This window comes from Chlamydotis macqueenii, chromosome Z (genome assembly GCF_036417535.1).
Source record: "Chlamydotis macqueenii isolate bChlMac1 chromosome Z, bChlMac1.mat, whole genome shotgun sequence".
Lineage (NCBI taxonomy): Eukaryota > Metazoa > Chordata > Aves > Otidiformes > Otididae > Chlamydotis > Chlamydotis macqueenii.
The window spans coordinates 14,859,638-14,882,211 of record NC_141593.1 but is presented as its reverse complement, the minus strand read 5'-3'; the positions used below and the strand labels follow the sequence as shown (position 1 = coordinate 14,882,211).

Below are 22,574 nucleotides of genomic sequence, written 5' to 3'. Positions count from 1 at the left end.
AGAAGTCGTGGCAGTCTGGCAAGGTTCCCAATGACTGGAAAAGGGGAAATATAATCCTCATTTTTAAAAAGGGGAACAAGGAAGACCCAGGGAACTACAGGCTGGCTTCACCCCTGTGGCTGGTAAGATCATGCAGCAGATCCTCCTGGAAACCACAGATGGAAACCAGGCACATGGAACGCCAGGAGGTTATTGGTGACAGCCAACATGGCTTCCCTAAGGGCAGATCATGCCTGACCAATGTGGTGGCCTTTTATGATGGGGTTACAGCAGTGGTGGACAAGGGGCGAGCAACTGATGTCACCCACCTGGATTGTGCAAGGCATTTGACACTGTATCACATGACATCCTTCTCTCTAAACTGGAGAGACATGGGTTTGACAGACAGACCACTCAGTGGAAAAGGAACTGGCTGGATGGCCGCACTGAGAAAGTGGTGATCAACAGCTCAATGTCCAGGTGGAGACCGATGACGAGTGGCATTACTCAGGGGTCAGTGTTGGGCCCAGCCCTGTTTAACATCTTTGTTGGTGACATGGACAGTGGGATAGAGTGCACCCTCAGCAAGTTCACTGACAACACCAAGCTGCATGGTGCCATCGACATGTTAGAGGGAAGGGATGCCATCCAGAGCGACCCTGACAGGCTGCAGAGGTGGGCTGGGCCCGTGCAAACCTCATGAAGTTCAACAAGGCCAAGTGCAAGCTGTTGCACATGGGTCAGGGCAATCCCAGGCACAAATACAGGCTGAGTGGAGAACGCATCGAGAGCAGCCCTGAAGAGAAGGACTTGGGAGTGAAGGTGGATAAGAAGCTCAACATGAGCCAACAATGCACCCTTGCAGCCCAGAAAGCCAGCCGCATCCTGGGCTGCATCAAAAGAAGCGTGGCCAGCAGGGCGAGGGAGGTGATTCTGCCCCTCTACTCTGGTTCTGCGAAACCTCACCTGCAGTACTGCGTCCAGTTCTGGAGCCCCCAACATAAGAAGGACGTGGACCTGTTGGAGCGAATCCAGAGGAGGGCCAAGAAGATGATCAGAGGGCTGGAGCACCTCTCCTATGAGGACAGGCTGAGGGAGTTGGGGCTGTTGCAATAGGAGGGAGGTAGATTCAAATTAGATACTAGGAAAAGAAATTTTACACTGAGGGTGGTAGAACACTGTCCTAGGTTGTCCAGAGAGGTGGTGGATGCCTCATCCCAGAAACATTCATGGCCAGACTGGATGAGGCCCTGAGCAACCTGATCTGGTTGAAGCTGTCCCTCTCCTTGCAGGGGGGCTGGACTAAATGACCTTTGAAGGTCCCTTCCAACCCAAACTATTCTATGATTCTAAGTGTCTCTTCACGGAGTCTCTACCTGGCCTCGCTGGGATCAGGAGAGTACAGGTGAATTAGGACATGCAGCGATGAACCTGAATCAAAGCAAGCTGTAAATGAGGGCATGAAGACATTTATTTACTATTTTCCCTATCTCCCCAAGAAGAACAGAGACATAAAACTCTGGATAAAAGCTGTAACTTTCCAATTTCATAAAGCTTTTTTTTTTTATTCTTATAGTCCTGAATGATTCAATGAGAAGGACTCTATGGATGGTTTTGTTGTTTTGAGGTATAAAAAAATTGAGGAATAATGATGTAATAAAAATGGTAGGAAAGGAATTGTGATTCAGTGCACTGGAAGTACTTTCACTGTAATACAGCCACAAACGACTTAATCTTAAAATAATTTCACATTGCTGTTACCATTGTCACACACCTACCTAGTATCAAATCCACGAACTACCGCACCCATTGATTTAGCTGCTCCTGCGGAAGCCAGGCCAGCAACTCCTCCTCCAATGATCAAGACCTAGAAAGATATCATCATCATGCTTGGAGCATAAACTAAAACCAGAGCTGGTTAGAAAAGCAGCAGCATTGTACTGCTTTCACAACTGCAGATACATGTCATTAACCAGCCATTTAAACCAGTTACCTTAGGACACAGAACCCAAAATGACTTTAGCAAAGCTGCCGGGTAAATCTAGCAGTTTAAAAGCTGTAACTTCTAACTTCACTTATGTGAGAATCAAGTTATCTATAGCTAACAGCTTACGTAAGTAAGTACAGGTTTTGTCCTTAATTTATCTTTTTTTTTTCCTTTCCTTAACTCTACTTTCATTTCTCTTCAGCCCAATCCACCTGCAATTCCAATGAAGCAATCCTTTCCACTGCAGCCTTCAATGAACCAGAAACCCTCACATCTCTGATTTTTCTTAACTGCTTCCTTGCCTTTCCCAATCTGGAAAAAAAAAAAAAAATCCATCTATGTATAGCTAGTCTGATGTTTAAAAATAAGCAAAATTAAGTAAAACTCAAATTATTCTATTATTCAAAAAAAAAAAAAAAAACAAAAACCCAACATTACAGGTAAAGAAAAACAGGTATGGGAATAACCACAGGGATTTCTAAAGTCTCTAGAATTAACCCCAAGGCAGGAAAAAAGCCTTTCAACACAGTTTCAGCAGTGGTTACTTGCTGAGGAAGTCACATATTCTTCTGCCACAGTACCTGTTTAATCGCACTTACCTTTGCTGGAGGAACTTTACCGGCAGCTGTGATCTGACCAGTGAAAAATCGACCAAAGTGATTTGCTGCCAGTACCACAGCCTTGTAACTGTCAATTAAGGAAAAACACATATCAGTATTTTCCCAGCCTCAGTACAATTCCATTAATGACAGCAATCAAAAGGATGAACATTTGACTATACCATGCGTAGGATAAAACAAGTTTAATATTTTGCTATTGAGCAGAAGTTTAATAGTCTAGCTGTGTTCATGTTTCTTGGGGTTTTTTTTAAATCACTGAATGCATTTGCAGACAGAATTTTTGGACTACAATATACTAGATGTCCACAACTATTCATTCCCTCAAATAGAATTTTATGTGCAATACAAACAACTAACTTGCCAAAAGTTAACTAAGTGCTCAATGAAGTGACCTTCAAAGGCTGTAACCTGACTCTTCTCAGGGAAGGAAACATGAACAAGCAATTGCAAAACCCACAGCAATTTTGCAGTAAGCTCACTTAGACAAGCAAGCATACACTCGAAAAATATACTCTGACCCTAATTGTGCAGCTACGTGGCTTAGGGCAAATAGCTTAACCTTGTTACTTCTTTTGCCCCATCTGCTTCGTAGCCATCCAAGAATGTGTGGCTAGATATAAAGTTAACATCAGTAGAGCTATCTGAAAATGCAGATTAATGTGTAATTACATCTTTTCTTAACAATAGAGCACATTTTCTTGCATTTTTACTGATGGTGTTGTGGTTCAACAGTCCTGTTCCACTCTCTTTGCTATCTCTAGCAGGGGTATACGGAGGTCTGTATGCTGTAAAACTAGTTCTAATTTGGAATGCAGCTTGCAGATTTTATACCTTTAAGTACATTATGAATTTCTGTATTTCAGTACAATTACACAGAATGAAAACAGAGAGAAGTAATCAAACATGTACATGGATGTATACTGCTGGTGCCCACAAAATCCGGCAGCCTTTTCCAAGGCTTATTATGCCAAGCAGACACCATCTAAGTAAAAGCCAAAAAGAAAAAAAAAAAAATAAAAGCAATGAAGAACTTAATAATAGAAGTCAGCTTGATGACAACAGCATTTTAACTCACTGCAACACCTACAACATCCATTACAAAGCACAAAGATGTCTGAGAGCATTTTTCCTTTTGTTTCTATCTGCCATGGCAACTGCATTCATACCAAGTGCTGTCTGGGATAGTCAGCTCCTAACAACATCATATCCCAACGACACACAATCTGTGTTCAAGCTGCCTTAACAATATTTTTGACTCTGCTCTGATTTAGTTCAGTTCAAAAAGGCACCAGACAAAGAAGTCCAGGAATCAGAAGAATTGCCCTTAATTTTGTTGGGTTGTTTTGTTTTGTTTTTTAAAAGCCTTGCACTGATCTGCTGCAAAGCTGACCGTAAGAAACTTAAGTTGTTTGGCATCTCCAACAGTATCATCCTGCTTGAAACAGCTGCATGAAAACAGAGATGGAGAACTGTTTTATATATACTCAATATCAAAGCGCAGTTTTTTATCCAGCTATACTAACTCAAGTTGTGGCCAAGGGGGTGGGGACAGTACAGGCAAAGAAAAAGTAGTAAGATTCATACCCAGCAATGTTGGCCATGGAGCTAAGTGCATCATATCCCTGAGCAATGGTTACCCGTGGAACCTGATCCATAGCCAAGACAGTAGTTTTCTTTTCCGCAAGTTTTTTCAGGAGGTCTGGATTCTGTGCTGGGTAGATAAAACTAACCAGAGTAGCCGCCGTCTTAAAAAGATCTGCCTCATGTACGCCTAAGGCCGAGTTATATATAGGAGCCCTCACCTGAAGAAAAAGAAGTTTCCAAATTAATGAGAGGAAATAAATCAGAACACACTCCATTTCCTTTCTGCTAGCTTGCAGTCTGTCCATTGCCATCCACAAAGTAAACAAGGAAGGAAGTATATCAAAGGCTGTTTACAAAATTGAACTGAGTAACTGCACTTCTTTCCACATTTAGAATTAGCTCTAGGCAAATTGGTGACAGAGTGGTAATAGTCAGCATACACCTTCAGAAAGATCTAATCGCTTCTAACAAGCAGTTACTAGCTTTTATGGGAGACAGCTGCCTCCAAACCCACCATTTTCATGCAAAACGATAACTGAACAGATGTGCCAACTAAGCTCTACAAGCTAAGAATCACTAAATAGGTTGCAATGCACTATCACATACAGGGAATTTCAAGCATGAAGTTCAGTAGATACTCATCTTGATCTGTATTCACTTCTTTTCAGGTTCTCACTTCTGTTCCAAAAGAAACCTACTTAGAAGGGTTGTTCACAAACTAGCTCACAGAAATTCTATGTTCAATCCTGAGAGAGTAACTTCAAACAGAGCAGTTAAAGGAAGCCTCAACACCAAGATCAAGGTCTTTCTCTTTTTCTCTTCAGGACTCTGCACAGCCTTATACTTCTCAAGCAGCTTTACGTTTAGCAATCTTCCCAGACCAGCTACAACTCATCTAGTCACAAATACTTTTGAACTACATTGTTGCTGTGGAATTGTGGAGGTCTGATGGAGAAAAGTTAGAAACCTGCCTCTTCAAAATTCCAAGCAACTCTCTAAAGAGTAACTTGAGTTGTATGTTACTAATTTTGGAGAAAAAGTTCCTTAGAGCAGGGATCTCATCTGATTAGAATCCAAAATTAGTCTACCTCACTCCAGAAAACACAACTCCTCCAAGGTAGTTAAAAAACTTTTTAAGAAATTATCCTCAATTCTTTCAACACTGACATTTGCTAGTTTACTAATCCAGGTGCACACTTGAGCTTTAAAAACAAACAAAAGAAATGTAAAATTGAAACAGAACTTAGAATGAGAAATAATAACTTAAGGGAGCTTACTTACTGAACTTTCAGCAGACTATTAAAAAAACTGACCTGTATGTTTCTCCAAAAACAACGTAATAGGAAATATATTAATAAAGCAATTACTTTGACAATCAAATCAGAAGCCAGGACTTCCTTGGTCCCCTGGATCTTTGCTCCAACTTCTCTGTAATGGTCATCAGAAAACTTGGAAGCTTCTCCAGCACCAGATTCCACCACAACATTGAAGCCTTGTTTAACCAAAGCTTGAACTCCAGCCGGTGATAGAGCCACTCTCTTCTCATTCTCAAATATCTCCTTGGGGACACCTACGGTCAGTTGTTTATAAGGGATTCCTGTAAGAGTGGCAGATAAAACAGCATTAGTTGCACTAAAGATCAAGGAATTTATACTAATGGCACTCTTCAGTGTTGCACAGACACATGCAGACATTTCACACTTAGCAGTTCTCCCTCCTAAGGAAAGAGTAAGCAGTTTTCTAGCAGCATCGCTTACATTTCCTTGGGTAACGCCATCTTACTAGAGATTTCTGTCCTCTCAGGCATCAGTAGGTCAGCATCAGGAGCCACACAAGCAGTAACCAGTGTTTGGTGCAGTTCACATCCATCTGAATTTATACAGTTCTGATTGTGTAATTGGCATTCTGATTTAAACAATACATGGTGTTCTGATGATAACATTCTACCCGGGGTAAGAAGAATTTAAATTCCTCTCTAGTCACTTCAATTTTATTGTGAAGAAATAAACAAATGAACCTGTACAGCTGAACTGCATTTTAACTGAACATGTCTATCAAATTATCAAATTCTAATGTCTATCAAATTACAGCTGTCTCAGATCACATTAATGAACGTAATTTACATATTGCAAAGCACACTGAAAAGCACAACTACATTGCTAAGGTACTCTAAGAGTGTAGAAATGAAAAATGTGAATTCAGAAGTAGCTGAAGAATAATGGAGTATCGGTCTACCTGTTTGCTCAATTACACTTCTATGCAATGTTATCTCCTTGTCTCAACTTGTTCAAAGCTCTACTAAATAACACAAGGAAACTGCTGAAGCCGCAATTTATCAGTTTTAGCTTAAGGTTTCAAATTACAAACATCTAACTTTGTTCATGTACAATTTGTGGGCTTCCAGTCTAATATCTCAGAGTTAAGCTTCTCTGATACAATCAAGTGTTTAAATACATTTTTTATAAATACACAGACTCAAGTAGAATAATTGTATATCAAACTACCACATTGCTTCAATTACACTAGACAGCACACAGTCCAGCATGCAGGCCCAGTTCTGCACCAGCTTTCACCGATGTCTACCCAGAATTTAAACCTGGATTGTAACATTTATACACAAGACACTTCCATCACATATATGTTAATAAAATACAACTTGAACAGTCTAAGCAGTCACTCATATTAAAGATTAAGCAACCAAAAAACACAAAAAACCCCCACCCAACCCAACCACAGAAACCCCCACCCAACCCAACCACAAAAAAAAAACCCCACCCAACCCAAACACAAAAAAAAAAAAAAGAGAACGAGGGGAGTAGAAGGCTTGTTTAAATTACAAATCTGCTTTTAATTTGGCCACCAATACTACATATTGTGCTACAAAAATTGTACCAGATCAGTAGTGTGTTACAAGTTTTAGAAAGGCCTCCTTTTCACTTTCTTTTCCTGTTTGTTTTTTAAGATAGAAACAAATAAAACAAAGCAAAAAATTTACCACACTGTAAAAGCTTTGATGAACCAAATTAATTTGGTATTCTTAAATCTACATCTTTCTATGAAATAAAACTGGGACTATAAGGTGCTTAAAGTTGAACATCTGAAAATGTTCTAGATTAACAACTTTCAAGATACTATCAGCTCACAATGCTCTGAAAATACAATACAGAGTTGCTAAGAACTGGTATTTAAATATCTACTTGTACTTGTCAGTCTTCTAACCCATTAAAAAAACCTCTGTCGAACACATCCAAAAAGAAGATAGACTGAAAGATCATCAAATAAAGAACTGCATTACTTCTAATTATTTTTACCTTTTTGATTTTAGTTTTCTCTTTGAAATTAAACTAATAAAATGGTAACAAATAATTTGAAGACACAAGTGTTCTGACATTTTATATGTTGGAGAACACTTAAGCATCTTTAGATTACAAGACAAAAATAAAATTCAGAAAAATGTGCTTTCAAGGAAAATAGTCACAACAGGAGCAAGAACGCACATCTAAAACAAGAGACCCACACAGGTAACAACACTTTGCAAGTATGTGCTTCATGAGCATACACCGCATCTAAACATCACCATGCAACTCAGGGCATCCCTACCACAGCAGCACTAACCAGCTGAAAGAAGCTACAGTTGCTGCCACGCAAACTACTCTCATCATTTGAAGGGAACTTTCTCCGCATTTCTCGTCCTAGTTACTACATAATAAAGTCCTGCTTCTGATTTTCATTAAATCCGCTCAGTGGAAATAGGCTCTCCTGTCTTTTAGAAGCAGAAATGAAACCTAGAAGAGTGAAATTTGTTAGAATAACAGACTAATCATAATTTCAGAAAGGAAGTAGCTCTAAGACAGGAGGCAAAAAGCTTTTCAAGAAGCACTGAGAAAATAAGAACTGTAGTACTACCTTCCCCTTCTCCTTTTGGAAGTTTTTGCAGCATATAAATACAGAGGAAGGAAAGACTAAACTACAGCATATGGGGAATAGAACAATGGCTGCAAATTTAAAGGCACACTGACACCTGACTAAAGCTTATACACTTCTCAAAAAAAAAAAAAAAAAAAAATTTTTTCAGCTCCGAAGGCTTCAATGGCAGTTGATGCTTCTAATTTCTTTTTGTTCACTTGCTCTTGTACCAGAACAGAAGAGTAAATGGCTCAGTAGAATATGCACCCACTACACGCTAAATGTGTTTCCTCGTTTCTTTCTTTCACATCACTACATCTTGCATGCACTAAAAATAGGAGAAACTTTTTCAGAGAGAAAGTATTTGGACCTTATTTAGTAAGCAGAATGATCAGAGACCAATACTGAGGAGTATGCCCTCCTCCAATACTTTGGAAGATCAAATTCAAGACAAACACTCAACAAATCTCATTTGTCTCTCACCTTCTTATCTCCTCTGCCCCACTACCACATTTCTAGCAGTGAACACAGAAGCAATCAGACGCTCATTTGCCAGCCTTTAGCTAGAGCAGGTATAGGACATTTTTCAAGCAGACTATCCTGAGCTATCACACCATTCAGCACCAAAATAGAGTAAACCACCATAACCGCGAAGCTGAAATCTATGTTAAAACTTCAGGACAGGGTATGATAAATACTGCATTTGAAGGAAGCTGTACTATGAACGCGGACTGGGTTTGTTGAACTCAGCAATTTCAAAGTCATTAGATTTGAAAGGCTGAAATCCTGATTTAGGTTTCATTTTGAGAAGCATATCTGCTACCCTTGCCACAGGTTTAAAACCGCCCAACCGCCCAAAGTTGCTATTCTAATCCTCCACATCAGAAAAACTCTTTAAAAACTGCCTTGAGTATGTTTTAGTAACTAACTTCCTGCTTTATTATATCAAGAACATTTTCCAAAAACAGACCGCTACATGCATACCTTGAGCACCATTTTGAGTTACATGAAGATTTTGAATATATTATTCACTGAGCAGAAGATACACAGTACTTTTTTTGATACAAAGAATCAACATCAAAAGGATTCTGCCACTATTAAAAGTAGAACCATTAAATCTCACAGGCCTCAGAATCTTAGTGTGGAATGTACATAAACTAGAATTTAGAAAAACTAGTAAGAAGCTATTCTTTTTCATCTTCTTACCATAATCTTGCCTGTGTAACGAGGACATATTCAATGCACAGTCTCAAACTTCAAGTAAAAAAAAAATAAGTACATAGTCTACATCCCCAAGGTTCCAGTACCAAACAATTAAAAATAACTGCAAAAGCAACTTTGTCCATTTAACTTCCATCCACAAACTGAGTGTTTAAAGAAGATCCAAAGTTAAAACTAAGACGAAAAATCAGAACATTGTAAATAGAGAAATTGAGAAAAATACAAGTTTTTATCTCCTTAATCTGATTACAGGAAGTAGTCTGCAGCAAATACTATCAACATATACTAGAAACTGACTTAAGAGAAAAAGAAAGTAGAAGTTTTGACTATATGCCATATGTTCTGGAATGGGAAAACAAGATACGTAACCTGACTAACTTCTAAATTACTTTAATACTAGCTTTAAACAAACAATCTCACCTGTTCTGAAGATGAGGACATATTCCGAAGAACAGCAAAATGATGTTGGCAAAAAGAAAAGGGAAAAAGAAAAAGAAAAAAAAAATGGTACAGAAGATTAAACAAACACCTGATCCCTCTTCTTACATAAGCAAGGAGATACTAAAAAACTCAAGAAAATTAAACAAGAATGTCTATGGTTTAGAAAAGATGTACAGCTTATCTAGAGAATCAATTGACAATAAACTGTTAACATGTTTAGAAGTTCTGTAAGACTCAGAAGAAGCCCAGAAATTTTAAGAAAGAAGCATCAAAATAAAAACTACATCAAAAATTCTAAGATAAAGACAGGTAGAAGTCACACAGCTGTAGACAAACCAATCTGGAAGTATATATGAAGCCTCAGAGTAAGCCACTCCATAAGCACACTTCCCAGCGCCTGGGAAAGTTCTGCATCTGCTTCTGAAGCATCTGGTGCTAGTGACTATTTGAGATAGGTTACAGAAATACTTGTTTACTCCTGTATGAGAACTCCTGTTTCTAATAAACAAAGAAAATAGCAGCAAAATAAACAGCAATAAGAAAAGTATCCATCCTCCAAGTTTACTTTTCAACTGACTCCAAATCTCATCGCTCCTCAAGCAGCTGTTATTCTTGTACATAACGTATCCAGGACTAGATGAAAACTAATCTGAGAGAATGGAAGTAATAACTCCAGACTTGAGAAGAATTACTGTAACATGAGTCTTTTCAGAAAACTTATTCTTCTTAGTGTTACAGTGATTTTACCAAGTATCACTAAAATCAAAGATAACTTCTAAAAGTAAGAATAAAATGTAGTTATTTTATATGCTGTTATATTTTTATTCAAAAGCATTTTAAATGTATACATAGGCAACAATACTGCTAGTAATTTGTCACCCAATGCCCATTTTATCCTTCATTTGTCCTCTACTGAACAACAAATCTCACGTTAACAAAATGAACTATAAGGACAGCTTAATTATCAACCAGAAAGATTTATCAAACTTATGGTTCTCAGCATTAAGTAACTGCATTGCATGAATACTACTCACCCTTAAATAAGGGCATCCACACGACAGATCTGAAGAGAGAGCACTGAATGCTTAAACACATTACACTAACCATAATTCTCTGTCCTTGCAGAAAAATTTCTCAAAAGCCATTCACAAAAGCAAGAAAATGCACACACACACACACACACACAGATGAGCATACTGATTTCAGTAAAACTGAAGAGATCTTTCAGTTTCATGATCAAATTTGTGGTCAAAGTCAAACAGAAAGATTGATTCCAAACTCAAACAACAAGGGCACTTACCTGGGACATTTGAGAAAGGACTTTGAACCTAGTTTCCTACGTCCCAGATTAACATTCCCAACCAAGGGACAATTTGCCACATCAAGACAGACAGATGTCTCTTTCATTTAGACACTTAATAAGGAAAAAAAAATTGGAGCATCACAAATTCACAGGATGGCAAAACTAGTATCTGATCAGTTCTGACAGACCCCAGATCCCCCAGCTGTCAGTCAAAGCAAAGAAACTGAGGTTTCACCATGCAACTGTGATAAAAAGCCATGCAGCACAGATTATTAGGAGCTCTCAGAGTAAAGAAACTCTTCCTCTCACCACATTTCTTCAGTAGCTTCAAAACATTGGGTCACCAATTTGAAAGGACCCCAAAATGCACCAACCACTGTTAGTATTGCCAGAAATTCCATGCAACAAAGGCTTCTCAAAGTTATACAGCCTAATCTTACATTCTGTGTTTTCACAACCAAACACTTCTGTTCACAAACAGCACTACTTTCCTAATGCTCTAAAATACCTAATGCAGTTACCGACTCTGTGTATTTGGAAGGACTGAATATCACATGCACAGTCGGCCTAACTCTCCAAATTAATCTGTCGCAGACTGAGAAGACCCTAGATCTGCACTGAACAACAGTCTCTAAATTCCTTTAGGGAGACATGACCCACGCAAGATAATGGGCAAAAATACCATTAAATCAGTTTTATATTCTTTAGTCTTCTAGCTGTCAGGCCACGCACAGCATAGAACAGAGCAAAGAAAAGTCAGCTCTGATTTTTACACACTATGCTCACGTCATAAACTGGAACCAAGGACGCCCTCGTTCCCCTCCTTTTTTTTTTTTTCCTGCAAATACCTGAACCTGTCCATTATCTGCAATAAAATGTAATCAGTACAAATATACCAACAAACCCTACACATGAAGGTGCCGATCAAAAGCTCTTCAAGGTCATACAACATAAGAGTTCCCTGAACAAAGTTAAGATATTTTTAGATGGGATAATTACATCTACACATAGTCATGCTTGCAGATGCTCTCCTTCCGAGGACTGTTTTTCCCCTGCGTGCACACAAAGAGTTCCACTACCAAAACCTATGGGGAACTCAGGCTTTTATACTAAGAAAAGCATTTGTTTAAATGTTTCCCTCAAGCAAGGTACATGTCAGCAGGAGCTCTGACTCCCTATCCATAAAAAACACTTGGATTCAAAGCGTTCATAATAAACACACTTTCTTCTGCACAAGCCCTTTAAAACCAGTGTAAAACAGTATTGCAACTGACTGACTCGTGTATACTGCTGACACACTTTAAGAGTGTTTTTTTTTTTATTTTAAGTCTTTTCTATACTAAAGCATACCTAACAGAAAAATTCAAAGTATCTTCATGTTTCAAAATAAAAAAATATATATTTACAATAGTTTAATCAATTTACCTGGCTTTGGAGCCGCCTGGGACGTGAGCATCCGGTGGGTTCTAAACATTCGCAAACACGGCATCTTTGCAGAACGCAGCTTAGGCAGTAAGACATTGCCAAAAACAGGAGTTGGGCAGACACTAACAGCAATACGCAGAAGGCTCGCCATTTTGCCCAGACCTCACAGCAGACTCCTTGCCACGTATGGAATCCCTGCTGCAGTTGTGGAAACACAACAAGAATTATTAATGATACTAGACAGAAGGTATGCAAACTCAGCAGCTTAAGTCTGGTCAAGTGCCCATGGCCATGAGATGATCATTTCTCCCCACCTTCTCTTTCTAGCTGAAAAACAAAATCAACTTTTTTTCCAAACCGAGTAAGACAACTATCAGAGTAAAGCAACAAGCCCAGGGGAGGACGGACATGACAAGCTGACCTAGAGATCGTATTTCCGTGACTCGACACCACGTTCGCCTAACACCGTCCCTCTACACCCGCAACTGACACGTGACAGCCTCCTGCGCCCCATGGAACCGGACAAGCAATTCAAACCCCCGCCACAGCTCCCACGGGCGCTACCCGAGTGGGACGGCGGCAGCACACACACCACAGCAGGCACGCGGCGTCGGACAAGCGGGGAGCGGGCAGGGGAGCCGGGCCGCCCCCAGCAGCCGGCGGGGGGGGCAGGCTCCTCGCCCGAAATCCCGCCGCCGCGCACTACCGAGCCCGTCCCGCCTCGTCGCTGCTCACGGCAGCGGCTCACCGCTCCCCGCCGGCCTGGCCCGCAAGGCAGCGACCCCGTTTCGCTCCCGCCGCTATTTATAGCCCGCGGCCACGGACTGACCTTGGGCAGGCGGCTTGCCCTCCGCCGCCCCCCGCCGCCACAAGGGCCGGCGGCCATGGCCCCCGCCCGGGGGGGAAGCCCGCAGCCGCCTGGCTGCGCTCCCCGCCTGGAAGCGCTCCCGGGGGCCCCTTCCCGCGCCACCTGCCTTCTCCTTGTCCTTCTCCTCCCTTCCTGCCTGCCTCCCGCCCGTCCTTCCCGCCGCTGCGAAGGCGGGACACCGCAACCTCCCCCTCGGCAATGGCCGCCCCCCGCCCGCGCCGGGAGAAAGCGGAGGCGCCGCCACCGCCGGCCCCGCGCCCACCGGCCCCGCCGCGCCCGCCGGCCCCGCCGCACCCACCAGCCGCGCCGCCGGCGCCGGCCCCGCCGCGGCACTGACCGACCTTGGGGCGAGGCGGCGCGGCAGGCCCGGCGCGCAGCGGGGCGGGGCGGGAGGGCGGAGCGGGGCGGCTGTGCCCGCCAACCCGGAAGGAGTGAGGGGAACGCGGAGGTCGGAGCGGTCGCGTCCCTGTCCCCGTTCTGGAACGGGGCGGCGGGGGGGGGGGGGGGGGGGAGGGGCGGTGTCCGTCACGTGTCGCCCTGGTGCCCGCGGCTCCCCCGGCGGAAGGGCCTCACCTGCCGGTGCCGCGGCTGTGGCGAGGGCTCTCCCGGGGGAAGCTGCGGTGTGGCTGGCCGGGCTGAGGCCGTGGCAGCCGCTGGGGGAGCCCGCGGGGGCCGGCGGTGAGCGGGGCGGGGAGGCGGCCGGCGCGCGGGGGGCCGTGCTGAGACGTGGCTGTTCCGCGTGGGCGAGCGGCGGCGCGTGTCGGTGGCGGCCGCTCTGCCTTTGTTGCGAATATATGTGGTTTATGTTTTGGGCTCCGTAGCCACTGGCTGGTGCAACAGCGTGCCCCATCAGTATGACAGGAACCAGCGTAGTGCCAATTGTTAATAATATCTTCCGTTTTAAAAGCTAGAACCGGCCCTCTCCATTTTCCTAATTAGAAATATGGTGTCAGCATTAAAAAAAAAAAAAAAAGCAACCAAAACATGTAAAACTGCTTGTGTTCTGAATAGTGATGGAGTTGCACTTTGTGGTTTCCCAGCACCAGGCACTGCAGGAGTGTGCACTATGGCTTCCGAATTAAGCTTTAGACCATCAGGTAGCACGCTTGGGAGCTCCTCCCGCGGTTATTTAGAAGTGGTCATAACTGCATTTGCTGAAAGTTTTAATCCAGTCATTGGGTGCACATATGTCTTGCTAGCTTAGCTATCTCGGGTTTTCTGCTCTTTAGTCTCACAGGATTGAAGTAATTGACTCAGCTGCTCGGGTCAGAACATCCTAAGCAGGATTTTAGGCATGGTCTAAAGGGATTGACTATTGTAGGTAGTATTGGGGAATTATAATTTTGCATTTTACTGCCTGAAATTTTTTTTTTTAATTTTGTTTTAGGTGTCTACGTTGGGGAGGAGAAATTGGGTTCCCAACCAAACACAATTGATCTCATGCAAACTTCAGTTGTGCATCTGTAACTAAAAGATGGATCTGGGATCAAATTCTAGCCTAAACGGTAAGTAGTTGCCAAACAGTTATTAAATTAAGACAATACATAATGTCTGCTACATGAAAAGAGCTCACATTTATGACTGAATGTGAAAAGTTGTCTGGTTCAGTAATGATAACCTGAGGCATGTAACTCCTCATAGGTGTATTCCTTAAAGAATGAGATTTGCTTTCTTGAACGACTGGCATCTTAAAAAGTGATGCCAGTATATAATGGTGATTTTCTTAAAGCCTCAGGATCCTGAGACCAGTGATTGAGAATCTCAACTTCGCATTAATGTAAGCTTTTAATTCCCTTCCTGCTAAGGTGAAGTCTACAGATGTGACCAGAGGTCACAATATAGGCTTTAAAACTGGAGCTGAAGTAACAAAAGAACACAGAATATTTTTAATATCGTTATTTTAGTAGGTAATTTGTGACCTTTAAAGGATTGGTAATACTGCTTAAATCGAGTTTTGGTAACTGTTTCCGCAAGGGAAGTCTTCAGATTTTTTTAAAGATCCATCAAAATCTACATTTGCTCCGATTTCAGTTGCAGAGTATAGATTTGTCAGTTCACCAGTCTTCACTTTCAGTAAGGGTTGCCTAGCAACAGGTTTCCCATGAGCCTAATTAACTTTATATGTGTCACCTTTACTGTCTGATCAACTTTGTCTCTCGCCAAATATCAGTTCAGAGAGAAATAACAAATATTTTACGCCCTACCCTCCTCCATTAATAATTTAAAATGGTAAAATGTAAATATAGGCCAAATAGGAACATAGCTTTTAAAGGCACCATTTTACCATACAATTGGGTTTTTTTTTTAATACAAGACAGTGCTATTCTGATTTTTTAATAATGTTTCATACGTACTTGCATATTTTTCATCCCCTCATGAGCGGTGAGCAGAGTTTTTCATCCAGCACTGCACAAGCTGTTGACTTTGGCTGTGGAAGCAACAGGTGGGGAGGCCAGCGCGGGCCAGGCTGCTCAGGCCTGCGGGCGCGGGCCAGGCTGCGGACAAAACACAAATGTCGCCAGCAGATTCCGCTGAGGTGTGTGCTGGGCACCCCAGATCTTGATCACCTCCCTCGTTTACGAAAGCAGATTGTGATTGGGGGATCTCAAAGCAAGTAGAGCAAGACTCCGGATTGAAATTGAACAAAAGTAGGTAAATTAAGAAGTGAAGGGACATGTGAATTAAATAATTCGCAGTTAGTGCAATAGCATTAGCAAATGCATTACAGAGTCTCCTTCAGTTAGTTCCTTCTGGCGTGGAAGGTTTTAAAAATTACCTCAGAAGAGCATGCATTACCACGTCATGCATAAATTATACACGAAAACACATTATTCTTCTGAACTAACACGTTTCTCTTAAATACCCCTAACAGTACAGCAGTACTGTCACGCTGCAGGCTTAACTCCGTGGGCTGACATGTAGCGTTTAGCTTTTCCGCACAGCTCCTTTTCTCGCGGAGGCAGCTGTGTACGCGCGGTGCGGGGTGGTGCACCTGTAGCTACCGGTCCCCGGCGAGGTGTAGCAGCCGCCTCGGGCCTGTTCGGTCACCCCACGCTGTCTGTCGCTGCAGGGTGGCAGTTACGAGGGAGAATTGTCTTTTTGGAAATGCTGTTCCCCGCTTTCTTGCGACTGGGGTACCCCCCCACGGCGTCGGCTGTGACGTGCACAGACCCCGCGCCGCTGGGTTGCTGGAGGTCGGTCCCGTGTTTGGGGGGGGGGGGGGTGGGGGCAGGGGTGCTGACGCATCAGTTCTGAACACGCGAGGGCGTGTCCCTCCCCCACACCCCCGGCCGAGCCGCGGTCCTCCCGCTCCAGGCCGTGGCCCCGCCCCGCGGTTGCTATGGCGACGGGCGTGGCCGAGCCGCCAGGGGGCGCTGTCACCCGCGCCGCGCCGCCACCGTCGTGGCGGCGCGTGTGGGGCTAAAACCGAAAGTGAAGAAGGGCTCGGTCCCGCCTCGCCGCGGCCGGAGCCTCTGCGCTGTGCCCGCCTCCCTCGCCCCGCTCCGCCTCCCTCCCATGAGCGCTTGAGTCGCCCCGGCCTGAGCATGTCGGGGAGTTTCGAGCGAGCGCCAGGTGCCGGCCGAGGCCGAGGAGGCGCGGCTCCCCTCAGCGGCGCGGGCGCGTCGGAGAGCAGCGGCGGGGCCCGCCTGGGGGGCAGCGGTTCCCACGGCTCGGGCTCGGCCCAGGAGCAGCAGCACCAAACGGGCGGCCTCTTCCCGCAGCAGGAACCATTGCGGCCTCCGAAGACGGCGCCGCTGGGCACCGGAATGGCAGGTACGGGCCGCCGCGCAGTGCCCGCCCCCCCCACCCCCCGCCGCGATGCCGAGGGTGTCGGGGAGCAGCCCCCCGAACGCTGCCGCGCTCCGCTCCTCTGCCCGCACTGCGCTGCAGCTGCCTCGCGTGTCGCTCCGACTCCCCACCCGAGACTGGACCCGCGGGGCTGCCCTCCATCTCCCTCCGGCCCGGCCACGGGGGCGCGTCCTTCTTCCCGCCCCCGCACGTCGGGGCAGGGAGGGCTCCGCGGGCCGGCGCCGCGCTGCCCCGGCCGCCTGCCTGGCTCCTCACGGAGATGAGCCGCGCAGGGCCACCTGCACCTCTCCTTGGGGGAGTGGTCGTGTTTCTGGGCCCTGGGCCTGTGCCCCGGTGAAGGTGTGATGTTGTTTTGCAGCCGCTCGCGACGCCGCTCTGCCCATTCCCCCCTTTCTGCGCCCTCACATCTGTGTGTGCGTTTTATCCATCTGTTAATCCGACCGCAGATGGTCTCACCCTTCCCCCTTGTTGAAGAACTCCAGCCTAAAGGTTTGCCAAAAAATAAACCCAACCCAACAGTAACACAAAGCATCGTTTGTTGGTTAGGTTTTCCAGGTAGGTATCAGATTCTGCTTTCAGTAAACTTATGGAACTAATCTATAAAGATATGTTTGGAAAATGTGGAAAATACAGTTTTAAAACCACTGTTTTGTTGGATTTTTTTGGCAAATGAGAACAGCAATAGCTAAGTGTCTTTGAGGATTATGTTAAAAATTAGAAGTGTTAAAAATTAGTAACCTCTTCTGCTTACTGACCTTCAAAGTCTTGCATTGGTATCTGAAATCTGTGAAAAACCCACAAGATGAGCAAGTGTACTCTTAAGTAGATCTACCAGTTTCTCAGGTTAGCTCTTTTAGAAAACATGTTTTTGTGGGAGAGAAGAGAGTGCTTTTTTCCCTTCATCTCCATTTTTTTTTGTCGCCTTTACATGAATATTGTGTTTACTTTCCTTCTTATAGAGAGACATCTAGAGTTTGCTAAAGTGAAAACTTCATATTTAAGAAAAACAATGAAAACAGTATCGTTGAAGTAAACTTGAAACTATATATATAGTGCGAATATATTTAAAGTAAAAAAAAAATTATGTATTCTTTGTGGATACAAACTAGTTTAATAATTTCTAAAAAAAAAAAAAGCTGTTAATAAAAACTTTTCAGAACACCTGCAAGAGACGGGAATTCCATCTGGATCACAAGATAAAGTTTCATTTCCTGATTCTGGACCAGAAATGGCTGAACCTCAGGTGGCTGCAGCTCCTGTGGTAACATCAAAGTTGTCTGTTAAAGCGCCTGAATTTTATCCATCAGGATACAACCAGAACTTCAATCAGAACTTCGCAGTGAGTGTTTATCTTCTTATCTTGGTATACGCCAATTTACTTACATTCAAATTAACAATGTTTTATTGAGATCCTGTCTATCAGAGAACTTGAATACTGCATTTGATTAAGAGATTCCAAAAGTTCTGATGATAACCTCCAGAGTCACAGTCAGAATGTTAAGTGATAATGGGTGAATATCATGGTGTACCACAGAGCCTTTAGTGTGGGACACTTTGCTGAAGCTTGCTGCAGATAGCCACGCTCCTTGTTGACTACACCCAACACTGATTACATCCAACATCAGAGTAAGCTGTCTTTCTGCTGACTGCCTCGGTTGTAGTTACATCTGCACTGCATTTTAAGCTGCATTACCTGCACTTTTATGCAGATTTCACAGGTTTTTGAAGCGGGTGTGGAAGAAAGGTTGAACTTTGGCTTTTCTGAGCACAGTCCTGACCCTTCCTAAATTTGCTGTCCTGTGGCTGTCATTGGCCATGACTGCCTAACTCAGTGTACCATCATGTGTCTCTTAATCCCTTCAGTGCTATTGTGTCACCAAAGGGCAAAAAAGTAGTGTTAGGCTCATTCCTAGAAGTTACCTACTCGTGTACCTCGCACAAAATACACTTGCAGCCAGATTAAGTGTGATCTCAGATCAATATTGTAGATACATGATGTAATAAAAGTTGATACTTCTTATTTTCTACTCCATTTTCTTACATGTTACTGTTTCAGTAATTCTACTCCAGGGAAGATCTATATGAATTCTTGGAATATCCTTTTGTTATGCAAGCAGCCAAACTCTGGTACTATATATAAACAGATGGGAACTATTACTTTTACAAATACAATCAAGTGATAAAAAACAGTTACACTGAAACAAATAGATTTTTAATAACTTACAGAAAAATACTTTATTTGAATGCTAAATATGGTGGTCTGGTGTATTACAGTCTTTTCCTCACTGGTAAAATTGGTAACATTAACGTAACATCAGCTTTACCAGCTTACTGAATAGAATCCTGGATGATATAAGCCCATAGCCAATATAGAACTGTTAACAAAATGCCAACACAAACATGCTTCAATGAATGGATAATCTATGAGAAAAATAACTACTTTGCCCCAGTACATGTTACATGTTTTCTATAAATAGAGGATTTCAGTTTCAAGACCAAAAAACCCACCATTTGGAATGGCATAAATAGTGCATACTTAAAATTACAAAGTTTTCAGGCCAGCAATGTTGCTTTTCAACCGTTTTGCAAAAACACACAAGCATGTGGGAGTTTCTGGTTGCTACGTTGTAGGAATATGCTATGAAAGTGACTCATCTATTAATAAGTACCTCTAAAATGCTAGCAAAACCCAGAACATGTATTTGAAAGTCTCTTGCAAGGACCTTAATCTGATCAGAATACACAAGGCGTAGAATAGTGGTGTTTGAGACTTTCATCCGTCACTGTTACAAAGTTTATGGGTTTTCTTTTTTACTTTAATGACTGAATTAATTTAATAAACTAGGCTCACTTGCAATAAAAATAATAAATTTAGCACAGTTTACATGGATTTGATCATGGTTTTTAAAATTCAAATCAAAACAAAGCTTTGAGAAACTTCCATTTTTCTGACTTAATATCAGTACTTTTTAGCTTTCATTTATAGCGTTCCCTCGAATTTTTAGAGCTGAAAACTCAAATTTCTCTTATAAAACACACAGTGGTTTTGCTGTTAAGCAAAACTATTTGCTATTAAGTTTCAGAACTAAAGTGTTGATTTCTTGTTTGATTGTACATTATTGTAAGTACTCTATGTGTCCATATCACATTTGATTATTAGATTAGTTAATTTCCAGTTAGTTCTGATACTCAAAAATAACAGTTACTGGTGAAGATAGTGTAAGGAGTACAGCATACAAGGCATACTAGAATTTTCAGAAAAACTTTAACAGGACTTTGGAGAGGAAAGGTCTCTGTGGAATTCTCTGTTTGCATACAGCCGTCCATCCGATTGGAAGTTGTGGATGTCTGCAGTAGAACTGGTGACTAGATTTAAGTTTGGTTTGCCAGTAGGAAATGTCAGACTTGTTCCCTGGCATGGATGTACAATAACAATATGGCTGTTACTCCATCAGAAGGGCATGATGATGTTCTTGCTTCATAGTTTTAGGAATGAGATTTGTTTTATTTTAGGTGGAATCCTTCTCCTCCTCCCTCCTTTTTTTTTTTTTTTTTTTTTTTTTACTTCTGTTAATTTTCAAAAGGAAGTAAAGGAGCCTCAGTGTTGGTTTAATACATTAAGCAAAGCATGGAGGTGCCACTTAACCTCATACAGTATGTATGTATGTATATACAACAGTCTTTGTAATTAAGTTTGCAATAACTTTATTGTAAACTTGTTGAGTGCATATAATCCGAAGGGGGGAAAAAAAACTTACTCCAAAGAAGTCTGAAGAGAAATTAAACTGATGCTAAATTATTAATGACTAAGTTCCTGTCCTGCTTTCAGCAGGGACAAAGTTAATTTTACTCTCAGTAGCTGGTGTGTTTTGGATTTTGGTGTGTTTTGGATTTTGGGTGTGAAGAATGTTGATAAACACCCTGATGATATGAGTTGTTGTTAATGAGACCAAGGACACTCCTTAATGAGACCAAGGACACTCCTTAATGAGACCAAGAACACTGTGAGAAAGACAGAATAATTGAGCCAAACTAGCCAAAGAGAGTATTCCATGCCATAAACATCACTCTCGGTATGTAAGTGGGGGTGGCCCATGGTGGGGGAGGGGAAGAGAGGGAGGCATCCATTCCGGCATCCATTTTTCCATCTCGTCTCTTTTGCTTGCTTGCTAGCATTGTTCCCTCTACCTTGCTGGCTCGCTTCCACTCCTTTGCTTGTTGCTTGGTTTCGTTTCCATCATCGCTGCTTGGGATGAGCTGTATCAGTCATTCAGATGTCAGATGGTCAGAAATTATGCACTGATCATTTTGTATATTTTAATATCCTTATATTCTGTTATTGTAGTTTTCCTTTGCTATTTCAGTAAGCTGTCTTCATCTCAACCCATGAGTTTTCCTTTCTTCCCAATTTCTCTCCCCCATCCCACTGGGGAGGGGGAGGGTGAGCAAGAAATTGTGATAACTCAGGCTAAACCGCAACAGTTCATAAGTGGAAATGTTGTGAATACTTACCAGGTATAGGAAAGTGGTAAGTAGCACATTTACAGAGGCAGACCCCAAAAGAAGATTCAGCTCATGGAACTTGCCTGTAGACTTTCTGGTTTTTATCTTTATGTAAACTAGAGGAGTTGTACAACCTTTTCATTGTTATGTCTTTAAACTCATAAACTGACACTTAGTATAAGAGAAGCACATCTTTAAATTGGTGACTTCTGTTGTGAATCATCCAGGATCCCATCCTGTAGCTATCAAACATAAAGGAGAAGGATTAGACAGTGTTGGCTTGACTGAGAAATCGTTGAAATGAATGAAGAGTTTCTAGTTGACTTTCATGGCTTTGAATCATAAATTTGTAATGAATGTGTAAACTTACAGCCTCCTGTTAGCCAACTGGTGTTTAAAAGTAATCAAGATGGATTTGCTTTGTTTTCCTTTAGTTGATACAGTACCTGGTGCTCTTGTTAAATCTTAAAATCTGCCAATGAGAAGTGCAAGTGGTTTATGTGTATATGTTACTGGGCTAGATTTAATCAGTTTTCAAAGTATCAAGTGTTACTAGTTCAGCAATATACAACTTCATTATATAAAGTTTGAATTACTAATTTTTCTGTCTGATTTGTTCTGTTCCCTGGCAGAGTTACTAAAACCTAGGCTGTCTTTGAAGCTGCGTATTTAGTCCAGGTAGATGAACATGGTACTGAGTTTAGCCTCTGTGTTTAGCCTCTTTCTTACAAAATAGGAAGAGGAATATGAATACAGGGACACCACAATACCAAATGGTATTGGGGCCCCTTCCAAAACAAGGACATTCTCCTCCAAGACTGAATTCTTGTCAGGTGAATATGAGAGGAAGATAGCCTCCTCTCTGCTGAGTGTAAGGATCTTGTACCAACCCAATGGCTGTCAGAAAGAGCAAGCTTCTTTTAGTAG

The 22,574-nt window shown here is 42.6% G+C and overlaps 2 protein-coding genes across 7 annotated transcripts in view; one reads left to right on the top strand and one right to left on the bottom strand.

The window, feature by feature from the left end:
• The window catches only part of NNT (nicotinamide nucleotide transhydrogenase), a 54,314-nt gene extending 40,389 nt beyond the window's left edge, over window positions 1–13,925 (bottom strand). Inside the window, exons 1-6 of one of the 3 annotated variants that reach the window (XM_086771048.1) lie at window positions 13,908–13,925; window positions 12,467–12,664; window positions 5,538–5,767; window positions 4,171–4,388; window positions 2,566–2,653; window positions 1,758–1,846 (exon numbers count right to left, since the gene is read on the bottom strand). In XM_086771048.1, the coding sequence (XP_086627174.1) occupies window positions 1,758–1,846; window positions 2,566–2,653; window positions 4,171–4,388; window positions 5,538–5,767; window positions 12,467–12,617 (776 nt within the window). In that variant the 5' untranslated portion in view covers window positions 12,618–12,664; window positions 13,908–13,925. Of the gene's footprint in view, window positions 1–1,757; window positions 1,847–2,565; window positions 2,654–4,170; window positions 4,389–5,537; window positions 5,768–12,466; window positions 12,665–13,632; window positions 13,706–13,907 lie in introns of those variants that run through there. The other 2 variants (XM_086771047.1, XM_086771046.1) reach the window with 2 other exon arrangements.
• The window catches only part of PAIP1 (poly(A) binding protein interacting protein 1), a 29,228-nt gene continuing 20,420 nt past the window's right edge, over window positions 13,767–22,574 (top strand). Inside the window, exons 1-3 of one of the 4 annotated variants that reach the window (XM_086771052.1) lie at window positions 13,767–13,782; window positions 14,722–14,839; window positions 18,302–18,483. In XM_086771052.1, the coding sequence (XP_086627178.1) occupies window positions 14,809–14,839; window positions 18,302–18,483 (213 nt within the window). In that variant the 5' untranslated portion in view covers window positions 13,767–13,782; window positions 14,722–14,808. Of the gene's footprint in view, window positions 13,783–13,899; window positions 14,013–14,721; window positions 14,840–16,858; window positions 17,109–17,502; window positions 17,700–18,301; window positions 18,484–22,574 lie in introns of those variants that run through there. The other 3 variants (XM_086771051.1, XM_086771050.1, XM_086771049.1) reach the window with 3 other exon arrangements.